The following is a 12,877-nucleotide window of genomic DNA, read 5'->3' on the forward strand; positions in this document are numbered from 1 at the left end:
CGTGTTTAAATTCAACTTTCAAACGCGCGTGTTTTAAAGTTACCATGGCAACATCAACAGTTTTAAATATTGATCTGACTTGACAGGAGTACATAGCTTGTAAAGTCAAACAAATAAAATATGATTAAAATATTACTAACAAATGTTTTAAAAGCTCTATTCAAATATTTAAAAATCTTATTTTAAATGAATATGAAAAGTACAGTTGGTATTGGTTGAAATATTTATAATTCCGTTTTTTAAATCAGAGGAAATGCTGTTCAAATTAATTCTTAGGACATTCTCGGAAGCCTTTGTATTTGTATTAATGGCACTCCCAGTAATGGTTGAAACATTATTCTTATTGGTAATACTCTCTTCAACCTATATCTGTTACCTTTTGCTCATCCATTCATTTAATAAACTTGTCCTATTTTTTTATATGCCTCTTCCGATTTTTGCAGTATTAACCGCGATTCTGTTTTAATATATAAGGATATAAGTAATCAATACAAAAACTCAATTTTTAAGCAATATACAATTTACATCACAAATTTCATCACAAATTCATCCATTTTACATTATTAGCTCTCATTTCAATTTTTTGTAGTAATAATACATGATTTTAAAGTGTTTTAATAAAAACAATATCTTGAAGTATTCGTGGATAAAAGGTCTTTAAAACACGTAAAGGCCTCAATATCCACTTACACTTTAATATACTATTATTTTATTTTATAATTGTACTATGCGCTTTTTTAAAATTTTCTACACATTCTCTTTTTTGCGCTCTGCCTTTACGTCTCTTCTTATTTTAAAGAACATCTTAGTCTTTTCTTTTTGCCTAGTCTATGTATATCCTTTTTTAAAAGTATTCTATTCTTTTTGTCGATAAGGATCTCTCAGTTCTCTCCAATCATCTCTATTGTATGTCAGTAGTGTCCACAATGGTTCTTATGATATTTTACGTTGTTAACTCCAGTGTATTGGAAGTCTTTCTCGAGGTCCTTCTACTTTTTAATGTCACCAGTTTATTCCGAAAATGTATTATTCTTTTGCTTTTATTTACTGTACTTATTTTTGTTTTTTTTTACAAATCCTCTAATTCGCTGTTACTTCTTTTTATTCAGAACTCATCGAATTTAACACTGCCAAATAACATTCCGACTTTTTTAGGGTCAATGTTTCACTCTAGAATGTAACTGTAAATCTGATTACTATATTTCATATTTTTTTTTTATTTACCGATAAAAGCTTAGTTCTCAATAGTGTTCTTAATATTCGATACTTTCTGTATAGTCTTGTTTTTTTCATATTCTTTATGTTCATTTCTTTCTCGCTTTCCTCCCAAGTAAGCAACTTCTTTGATCCTACTAATAAAACTTTGTATTTCACATTTTTCCATAAGTAACTTATAATTGTTTTCATTTTTTGTTTCGGCCATTATCATGCATTGGTTTCGTTGTAATTTATTATTAACCAAGATTGAACCTTATTATATTTCCCATGAGTTTTTTTAGATAATTTTGTTTGTTATTAATGTTTAATTATCTGCGAAAACTATAATTTGGTCGTCGTTTTGAATTACTGTTCCTTTTGCAGTTTTATCCCAGTTTTTCTGACTACTCCAGATTAAAAATACTGTTGGGAGTGGGTCTCAATAACATAGTCCTTCTTTTGTTTCGAAATATTTAGATTTAGAACTGATATTTCCTTTCAAAGCTACTTCTTTTGTCGTCAACTGCGATGTCATTGTAACTCATCTGATTATTTTATTTGGCAACTATCGCAGTTTTTTACATTATTGTAGTGGAAAGCTTAGTGGTAAAAAAATAATCTAAAGATCATCTTTAAAGAGCGAGAAGGCTTTAAAGTTGGTTCCAGATTTTACTTCAGTGCAATTATTTTTTCAATCAATTTATTGCATTACATTTTGCTGATAATACTAAAGTTTCTGAATATAAACGTTTAGCTGTTTCAAATTACGAGTCTTTATAAAGAGGGTGAATTAAAACGTTAATTTCCGAAACCTTTGATCATAATGAAATAGTTGTCAGATACTATGGACATTTATATTATAGTCGATTTATTGAGCTTGGAAATATTTTGAGCGAGTCATTGTCAGAAACATACAACATAAAATTTTCTACTACTCATATATATTATCTACGTATATTTTTTAAAATTTGTTTGGTTTTTTTATGTTTCAAAATAGAATAGTCATTTAACAAAAGATATTTTTGCCATAATATGTAAATTCTATATACAAGGGAGCAAGTTCTTTTAAAGGATAACAAAGTTTGCGGTAGGTGTACAGCAAAATGGTTTTAAAATTTATTTTGGTCATATTTTAGATACTACAAAAAGGCTAAAATTGTTTTCCAACATTTTGAAGAGAAAATATTACGCTACTTAATGAGTTAATGATAATAAATTTCATTAGGTTGAAATTCAATAAATGGGTTAAAATAAGGTAGAAGATAATTTCACTGTCTTTATATGTCCTAATTTAAGTCACAGCTTAGGGATTAAAACACACTATAATATGGTGTTAAATCTGCTCAATTTCAAAATAATCGCATCATAAATTTAACCATGAACCAAGAATGTTGATTCACTTCATTGTTTATAAAAATTATTACTAAGTAGATAGTTAGTTACTCACATTAAGTATAGAAGTTATTGTAAGAGGTTCACTGTTATAATTGAAAGAACACTCACACACATATAATATAAAAAACACGTGTGTCTTACACTTATACTTGCTAACAACAAAATAAATATTAGTCACTACCAGCAAGTGGTTAATGTTCTTCCGTAATTATAATAAAACACTAAATGGATATCTTCAACAGTTGAAAAAATCTAAAAGACCAAAATAATTAACGTCACAGTATCGATCATTTCGAATGTGATACGTCAATTTACTCTTACGTGAGGTTTACCAACGTAAATCCTGAATATAATTTGACTGAAATTTTTCTTATCAGTTCTTCAATATGGTTATTGAGTCATTTCAGGAAGTAATAAGTGTTCGATTTTGTTCGAATTTACTGGTTATTTTTTCGAACGAATTAACTCATGGGAAATTAATACGTATCATCTAGTTGATGGATTGATTGGATTGATACTTTATGAAAGTTCATTGGAATTAAAATTGTAAAAATTGGAACCAAAATTAAGACGAAATTGTGAGAATATGAAGAAGTTTTATAAATACATAAATAAATTTAAAAATTGGCTGTTCAAGATAGCAAATATAGTGGAAAAACATTTACATTTAATATATTTAAAATATATAAAAAGAAAAAATCCATGGAATTTGTTCCAAAGTTTATAAAGGAAGAACAAAAATCAATTTCAAAATTATATTCTATGAACATGCAAGAAGCTTTATTTACTTTAGCATTTTGTAAAATTATTTTGAATGGGATTATATCTCAAGTAATATATCATTTGAAAGCGCTTTTGTCATTTAGAACGTTCGTAGATTCTTATCCGCGTTTGTCGGTGCTATCTCAAAATGCGACTATTTAATACGTATTAGCGATGATGGGCAAAAAATAGGCTACTTAAAAGCTGTACTTAAAGAGTATAAAGTGTAAACGCATACCAAAAATAGATCACTTGAGAAAGGCACTCTGCTGAAACAGCTGTAGTGATAATAAAACACTGAAAACTTTTGTTTTCAACACTTCCACAAAATTTATTTTAAATTATTATCACTACAGCTATTTTGCCCAGAGTGCCTTTCTCAAGTGAGTTATTTTTGTCATGAGTCTACACTTTATAGTATTTAACTGAATACCTTGAAGTGAGGGAGCTCTTTGTCTCATGTTGGTCATTCAAATTTATATTTGTATTTTTTAATTTGTTAATTTCCATATATTCTAATAAAGATAGCTTAATGCCTTTATTTTGGATGTGAAGAATTTGAAAATGGTCATTGAAAGAATGATTATGATATATAGAAGGTGGAGTGCCTACGTAGAATCAGTTTTTCTATTGTTGAAGGCCCTTTTGTGTTCTGCTATGCGTTTGTTAAATATTCTACCAGTTTGTCCGATGTAAGTTTTTGGGCAGTCGCCACATGAAAATTTGTATATACCACCGTGTAAGCGCTTTTTCTTTCGACTCTTGTTGTTCTTAATAATTTGCCTAAGTTGTTGTTTATTCGGAAAGAAAGCGTTATTCCTTTCTTTTTTGTGTTTGGCTATTTTTGTTGGTAGCTTGCCTGTATATTGTAATAGAGCAGAAAATAGTAGGTTTTTTCTCTGTTGATGAAATGGTGAAATTTATGGAAAAATTTAACTAATTGATTTTTCCGGGAGGTGGAAATAGCATAGTTCTTATTATTTTATCGAACTACTGCAATTTAAGAAAAATCAAACTTTTGCGTGCCATAGAAACCGAGATATTGCAAATTTTGTCATCGCGCTCTGATTTAAAGTTCCATTCTAAAAAACGGAGCTCGGTCAGGTGATATTGTACGAGTATTATCACTTTAATGGGTTATAAATTTTTACTCCTTCTCAGTATATGCATCAATATAGTGGGTAATAAAATTTACATCGTTTATAATCTGTTCAATTTTCAGCTCTTAATGTTAATAAACAATGGAAATATGATTTAAAGAAAAATTGGCATCTTGGTTGGTATTGGTCATAGTGTAGCATTTTAATTTCACCCTGTAAATCATAAAAATCAAAAATAGTTCCTATATTTTTGCGTTTTAAAATATTAGAACAGACTTCAATTCGTTTTTTTCCTGTTCCGGCTACAGAATTTAAAAAAAATAATTAACCATTTCTGAATAAGGATTGACAAGTGATTGGCTATTCTTTTTATTAATCATTAAAAAAGCACTTAACAATCCCCGTAAGGTGGGTCGTTGTAAAACTTGAGATCGGCGTCACTTTTCTTTTGGACGGTCAAGAGGAAAGTCACTTTTTGTTTGAGAGTAGAGGCAGAAAGCAGTCAATTAGTCTAATTTAAAGTGACGTTTGTAGCAGAACAAAAATCGAAATAAGTAGTTAAAGTAGTGCCGACTAGTTTCGTCCTAATGGTGGTAAAAGCAGAGTACTTCGTAAGTTTTTTAAATATATTATAACTTGTCAAAGCAGATTCAAACACAATGCTGAATATTTTTTAATGGTGAATGAAGGAAATATACCTGGTTTAATTTTTTTTTCATATATATTTAGTGCAGTGCAATGCTTCATTTTTTTATAGGGTATGTCCCTCATTTTTTTACTGTCCTCTTAATTTTTTATGTTAATATTTTTTATGCGATTATCCTTGATACAAATATTTTTAGTAGTAAGATGTAACTGATTATGTCCAGCTAAATTTATGTTGCAATGAGTAATAAAAACAGCTGCTTGCTAACCAATTTGCATTGTTCAATTTCTCTCATAATCTTCTTTACTTTTGGGAAATAACACAAAATAATTCTGACTGGAATGTGGGGCGACCATGCAAGGTACGTGTGTTTGTTTCTCGTTTTTTTTTAATATGGATGCATTTTGGCTTTAAAGAGGGATTTAGCATATTTGTCATTTTTTCTATGTTTCTTAAACCAATCTTCTCATATGTAAAATATCGAGTTTTCTTTGTCCCTCGAAGAAAGATAAGGTGGCACCTTTTATTATCCTTTTCTTTTAATACCAACTTCTGTTTACGTTCATTTGGTACATTTCAATTCTTTTTGATCTCAAAATCCCTATGCTAGATCGATAGACCCACGTCCTAAAGCTCGCTGTTGTGTCTTTCAAAACACCTGCGTGCCAGTTTGCCAAGTGAACATACTTAGACCTGGTACTCTTCATTTCTCTTTTAGTTCCAAGACGAAACGTCCCCTTGGGTCAATTTTTATGCTACCCAAAGTTATACCCAACTTCTGGGCATCCTCTTTATCTCGCTATCCCTGCCAGGCCAAGTTACTTTGGAATAGTGCGTTCTTTTTTTTTAAGATTGTGTTTCTCCATCTTTTTAGTGATCATACTTACAAGAGCATTACATAAAAAATATCAAAGTTATTATAAATGTTTATAAGCTAAAAAGTTAACCCTTTTTCAAACGCCCTGTTTAAGCAAGTACAGTTTTTTAAATAAACAAATTGATTTACTTACAAATTATTTGGACGATCTAGCTGAGATTTAGCATACTTCAATAACTCATTAATTGCCGTAATTTCAAGTATTTATGTTTCATCTCATTATGCAAAAATTAAAGTTATTAACATTCATAAATTACTGCAGAAATAGGAGTTTTTTGCAATTATCTCGGTCAAGTGTTGATGTATTTTAATTTAGAAACTCGCAAATTAAAGAACTTTTTAACTTTTTACTTTTATTTGAACCATTTTTCTCTAAAATGTATAGAAACATTTTATAGGCAAAAATAGATCTGTTCACTTTGTATGATTGTTTAAAAAAACAAAGCAAAATCAGCTGTACAGATTCAAGGATTTGTCATCATCTATATCTCATATATCTTTTAGAATCTTCAAAAACATGTATAAGTTTTTTCAGCTGTTTTTTTTTCTTTACTGGCCTAATAAGCATATTTACAAAGTTGGTAGTCCATTCTTAACAACAAACTAGGTGAATATGAACATATTTTTCTCAGAACCAACTAAAAAACTAAAGGTATGGTATGAAACACTAATTTTGACAATCCGGTACGCGTAAGCCAAAAAAAGGATAGATTGAGAGAGAGAAAAAGAGCAATACGATTCCTGGAAGAACCTCAACATTTATAATCACGACCCACAATCACTAGATCAGATATCATAATCTAGTAGGAATGTATAGGTAAAGTTAGTCTGAAAACTCACAGAGCAAAAATTGATTAAAAAACAGACCATGTTAAATTGATCTAAAATTTAATAAAAAAAAACTGGGGCCGGTGGTCTTCCTCTGACTTCAATTTTTCTCGGTCCATTACGATCTTCATCCTCCCCACCTTATCTGTGGTCTTTCTTTCGGTCGTTTTGATTCCCAGAGTCCTCAGTGCGCAATAGTTTGTTCCATTTATCTTCCTTCTACCTGATAAATCGGCCTGTAAATTTTCACTTTATGTATGTTTGTCTCTGTATTCTGGGTGCCTAATTTATCCGTGTTTGTCCTTATCATTGTCCATGTTTGAGATCCGCATATCTTCAATGGTAGGACGAATTGGTCGAAGAGTTTTGTTTTAAGGTATTGTAGATATTTACGATTCTTTAGTGTGAAAGCTATCTTTCTAAATGCTGTTTATGCTAATCTGGTCCACATCTAATCTCCACAGTCTGATTTTCTTTGTTAAATTTTATGATCTGTCCCAAATATATGTAACTTGAGGCCCATGCTATCTTATTATTTTGTATTTATATTGTGATATTTTCTAAGTTCTTATTACTTATTGTTTTTGTTTTCTCGTAGTTCATTCTAAAACCGATCTTTCGTGCTTCTCTATGTAGTACCAAAAGCATAGTCTTTAACTCCTTTTTATCATTTCCTACCAGTAAGACATCATCGGCGTATCGTATGTAGATGGTTCTCCATTTATTCTTATTTCTTGCTCTTGCTAATTTAGTTTCTTGAGCACATACACTAGGGCTCGGTTAAACAGTTTTGGACCGATATGAATACGAAATACCAATACTATATTGTATAGTATTGGTATTTCGAGTATATTGTCTCAACTATACTGTTAAAGCCTGGTTGCTAAAAAAGTTCGAACTTAATAGACTCGACTGCGAACATTTCTTTACTTCTCGTTTTTTTTTTTAAGTGGAGCATATGCATAAATTGAATTTTTTGTGTTTTTAAGAAACATCTTATCTATTAACCACCAAGCCTTATCGTTAAACGGTGCGTTTCCTACCACAATTTAAACTTTTAGTAAACACTGTTGAAATTGTTGAAATGTAAACACCTTTCAATGAATGATATAGTACTTATTATTGTGCCATGTATTTATGGCTACATGGATTTTATCAGATCTTCCTTCTAAAGTGCATGTTATTCGATCATGTTATTCCTAAACTGTCTGTTGGTTGTATCTAATAAAGCCCGCCACTCATGTTTCCACGCCGCAGTACGATTTTGTCGAGTGCTACAAAATTAAACGTAATTTGATCGTGTATTTGCACCATTCGACAAAATCGGCGTGATTTGACGGCTTGGGCTTGCAAACAAGTCAGTCTGCAGCAGTACGACCGAGTTGATTCGGTCGTAAATTTGATCGTATGTATTGTGACAACGACAAAATCGTACTACTGCAAAAACAATCGTTTGCTAGTAGTTTCGAAAATGCGTTATAGCGAGAAGTTTTATATCATGATAAAACCGCTAGAGAAAAAGCTATGGATCTTTTGGTTGCTAAATTTCAAGAAGTGAAAGAGAATGATAATGAAGTGTTGGTAAAAAAGAACATAAGAATTTTCGAACATCTTACAAAAGGGAATTAAAATTAAGAATGAGGAAGGAAGATAAGTAATTGAAAGAAATATTGTCATATAGCTTTATTTTGCCAGATTACAGCTCCTTCATTATTAAAATACTCCATAAAATTTTTTCTTGATAATATCATTTGAGGTAGTTCGAAGACCTACTGTAACTGTTCCAGATTCGTGATGTTCATGATCCAAATGCTCAATAGGAGTATATACTTGCGGACATTTTATTCTCAACAGATTGTGTAAGACGCAAGACGACACTATCATCTCAATTGCTCCTAAATTAAAATTGATTACCGTATGAAATATTCGAAACCTAGCAGCCAGAATTCCAAAAACGTTTTCAATTATTCGAGTCTGAAGGTTGAAAATAGCTCTTTTTCTGCCTAAATTTTTCTGGGGAAATGGCTTTAGTAAGTTTTTCACTAACTAAAAAGCATCATCCCCGACAAATACTTAAGGTAGAGTCAGTTCACTGTTTTGTAACTTTTCTGGTTTATGTATTTGCAGAGTTCCAGAATTCAGTTTTTCATAAAATTTTGTGTTATTTAATACCCCGTCATCGGAAATTCTATTGCTATTTTATTCTATGTTTAAAGCATTAAATGAGCTAGGAATTTTTTCATTTAACCTATGTGTCTCATTGTAACCTTGCAAATTCTCATGTATGTAAATAATTATAATAAACCATTTATTAAGATTTGTTTTGCCTCATTACATTATTCTTTTCAGTTTCACTTCACAGGGTAATTATAGTTAAGATAAAAAAACATAAATTGAATAATAGGAAATTTAATTGATTTAACCCACAGGTTTGTTAATTTCATCATCATAAGTGGCTCGACAATCCGTTGTGGATCTTGGCCTGCTCACAAAGAAGTCGCCACTCCTGTCGATTCCTGGCAACTTCCCTCCATCTTCTAACCCCTAGAATCTGTAGGTCTTCTTCCACATCATCAATCCATCTCATTCGTGGTCGTCCTCTGCTTCTTGTGCCCTCTGGTTTTGAAAATGTTAATCTCTTCGTGTATTCGTGATCTGACATCCTAGCAATGTGTCCAGCCCATCTAAGTCTCTGCACTTTAACGAATTTCACAATATCTGGATCGGTGTATAACTGATCCAGTTCAAAGTTGTATCTTCGACGCCATAGCCCATTTTCATTTACGGCCCCAAAAATCTTTCTAAGAATTTTTCTCTCAAAAATACCAAGAAGTCTGGTTTGTTAATTTGCTGAAAATAAATTAGCTGGCGGTCATTTTGGTTTATTCAGGATCTCAATCTGGTTTTATTTAACGTTCTATTTTTTTCCAGTTCTCATTTTTTTGTCATTTTGACCATTCTTTTGTCTTTTGTCTTTCGATTTTACTTAGTCGGTGCTCTTTTCTATTCTTCTTTCTTTATTCTTTTCTATTCTATACTTTCTTTAACTTCTTGCCAATTACATACTCACTTCAACTATTTTTCCTTCCAAAGTCGTAGTATGGTAGCAAAACACTAAAAGTAAATTTTATGTTTTATGTATTCATTGTCTTCATTTAATAAATATAATACGACTGACTATTCAGTTGCAAAAATAAATAAAAGCTGCATACTATGGAACACGTTACTTTTGTTACTTATTTTATTCAAAAATTAACAAAAAAATACACTTTCATTTAGTTTATAAATACATGCTATAAATAGAGATTTTCGACTAAACATGCCACACAAAAAGAGGTTAAATAACCAAAAATAATATGTTTTTTCTTTTCAGCTCTTGGATATGCTAAAATTTTACTCAAGGTTTGAAATAAGCGATGAATCAGGAGACCCGCTTACGGATCGAGACATGACCCAGATCCATTATTCGAAAATAACTAGTTTACAGGTAAATTTAGTATAAATCCTTTATTTCCTTACTAGATAAGTCGAAACGCTCGGGTTCGTTCGAAAAAATATTCCCATGGAATATTTTTACTTAATCACGTTTGTGAAATACCCCAAAATAAGGTTCAGAAAGTCGCCCGTACGAAAAGTGGTTCCAAATTTATGCAAGCAATTTTTTTTAACAAATTGTAAAAATCAATGTTTTCGGCTCTGGCAATTTTTTGTTGTTTTTTGGATCGTTCTGAACAAAAACTAAACAATTTAAATCTAAAAAAAAAATGAAAAATAAAGATTTTTAAGTCTCAAAAACACAAGTAAAAATATTACTCGTATTTTTGAAATCAAGTGTCTAAATTCAAATTCAAACCTTCCTATGTGTATTCTATCAGCACCATATGTGTATTTTGGGCTTATTTTATTTTAAAACATTGTTTTTAGTTGTTAGTGAATAATAAAGCGTTTATTAAATAAGTTGAAAAGCATATCAGTCTTATATTCATAAATCCTACAACTACCGAGCGCACATACTGTTAGAAGCATTTTATGAACAATTAAAAAACAATGTTTAAGCTCTAAATGCTCACAGGGAAATGATAGAAGAAAGTTTGAACTTGAATTAAAGGGGGGGCAGTACGGTTTATTTTCAATATTTCAAACATATATAAATTATATATTATAATATAAATTTGTTTATAACATTAGTACATTATAGTACAACATTTATCTTTATTTTTATACAAGAATTGTTCAATCACTTAAACCCTTAATTTGTAATCTCACATTATTCTTTACTTCTTAATATTTTATAGTTTCACCGTGTATAATTGAAACATTGTGAAAACATATCGTGTAATATTTTAATAATTAGTTCATTTACCTACAACGTAATAAATTGCCGAATAATATATTTTCCAATTGAACTTTCTAAGTGTTTCAATTACGGCCTAGATAAAATTGTATTGCAAGCTCATGGTTCAAAGTTTGTTAGTATGATAGAAGCAATAACCTCTGTGCTGAGGTATACACTATTTTTTGTGAGATTATAAATTGGGGATTTGAGCTCATTCGAGCGCAGTCTATTGTACAAAGTTACCTAACCTTCATCTTTAGTGTAATTATTAGTAGCTGTCAATAAAACCATAATTTTTACTCCACAACTTCAACGTTTTATTGTATTTACCATCGTCGATCGAGAAGAAGCGGACAAAGGGGCATTACAAACGATTCGATCCTTATATCTACATTCGAATCTGTCCAAGAATATTATCTGAAATTTTGGTATAAAAATATTAAAAATTAAGAAAATCACAGCTAGTTTTCCAAGATGAAAAAAAAGTTATTTTGTGGTGTTCATCGTAACATAACTGGATCATCTGTTGACAAAAAAAAACAAAAAGATTTAGTTAGATTATGAGTTGCACTAGTTTGAAATGTCGAGATATTGTCCATTTTATCGTTTTTTCAAAGTTTAGAAGTAAAAAAAGACGAATTTTTAGAATTTTCGAAATAAATTTTTTTTTTTAAATTTGACTAATTTGATGTTATAAAATTAATTATAACAACAAAATGGACAATATCTCGACGTTGCGACCTAGTAATTTATCTATAAAATAATTGTGCAAAATTTGAGAAGGATCAATCAAGTAGTTTTTGAAATATAGTGAACACCGTCTTGAAAAAAATTATAAAAACGCGTTTAAAAAAGTTTATTTTTTATACTCGCACAGTATCGTCTATTCCAGGCCCCTATTGCGACCTGCTTTCTGCTAAAATATCTAGAGCATTATTTTGCTCCTCCTTTCAACAAACTCTGTTTTCTTTTTGTTGCATCTGAAGTCATTTTATCCTCTCTAGTAATTCGATTGTTATCTGCTGCGAGTGCATAATTATGAGAACTTGACACTGTACTTATTCCAAGTTCTATGTGAGTGCTGACTCACTCACTCACCTCACCTCACTCACTCACCTCACTCACTCACCTCACTTACTCACTCACCTCACTCACTCACCTCACTCTCACCTCACTCACTCACCTCACTCACTCACTCTATTAATTTTACTCCGATCACTCTGAAATTTTGACTGGATACTTTTGAACAGTTATACTATCGAATAAAAAAACGCAAAAGAATACCATACTCTACCCCCTCCCCTCCTCCATCTTAAGGCACTTGGTTATTTCAAAAATATTATTCCTTCTTTGTGTTTTTTAGTCTTGAAAATCGTTATTTTTCATTCCTTTCTCAGTTTTCAATTGTTTATATACGACGTAGTTGCAAGGTGGAGAACATCAAAGACTGGGTAAGAAATAGAAGAGTAGAATGGAAAAATCATATATGCCGAATGACAACAAATAGAGTAGTAAAGACGGCAAGAGACAGTTCCCAATAGGAAGACGATCGGTAGAAAGACCCGAAAACGATGGAATGACAACTTACTGGAGGAACATTAAAAAACAGAGAGTTATGTCTACCTAAAAAGGAAAAAGAAGAAAGAATAAGATATTGTTTATAACCCGAAAACGATCAACTTAAGAAAAAAAATGGCAAAAGACAATTTTTTCGAAAGGATCAAGATTTGTTGATA

General features: G+C 30.7%; 2 protein-coding genes across 3 annotated transcripts in view; one reads left to right on the top strand and one right to left on the bottom strand.

The window, feature by feature from the left end:
• Positions 1-2,789, bottom strand: part of LOC140443594 (G-protein coupled receptor Mth2-like) — a 61,821-nt gene extending 59,032 nt beyond the window's left edge. Inside the window, exon 1 of the mRNA XM_072534944.1 lies at positions 2,645-2,789. The gene's annotated coding sequence lies outside the window, so the exon portion shown is untranslated. The remainder of the gene's footprint in view (positions 1-2,644) is intronic.
• LOC140443592 (RNA helicase aquarius) overlaps positions 1-12,877 on the top strand; it is a 202,574-nt gene that overhangs the window by 115,527 nt on the left and 74,170 nt on the right. For both annotated transcript variants that reach the window (XM_072534941.1, XM_072534942.1), the window contains one exon: positions 10,179-10,292. In XM_072534941.1, the coding sequence (XP_072391042.1) occupies positions 10,179-10,292 (114 nt within the window). The remainder of the gene's footprint in view (positions 1-10,178; positions 10,293-12,877) is intronic.

Source organism: Diabrotica undecimpunctata, chromosome 6 (genome assembly GCF_040954645.1).
Source record: "Diabrotica undecimpunctata isolate CICGRU chromosome 6, icDiaUnde3, whole genome shotgun sequence".
NCBI lineage: Eukaryota > Metazoa > Arthropoda > Insecta > Coleoptera > Chrysomelidae > Diabrotica > Diabrotica undecimpunctata.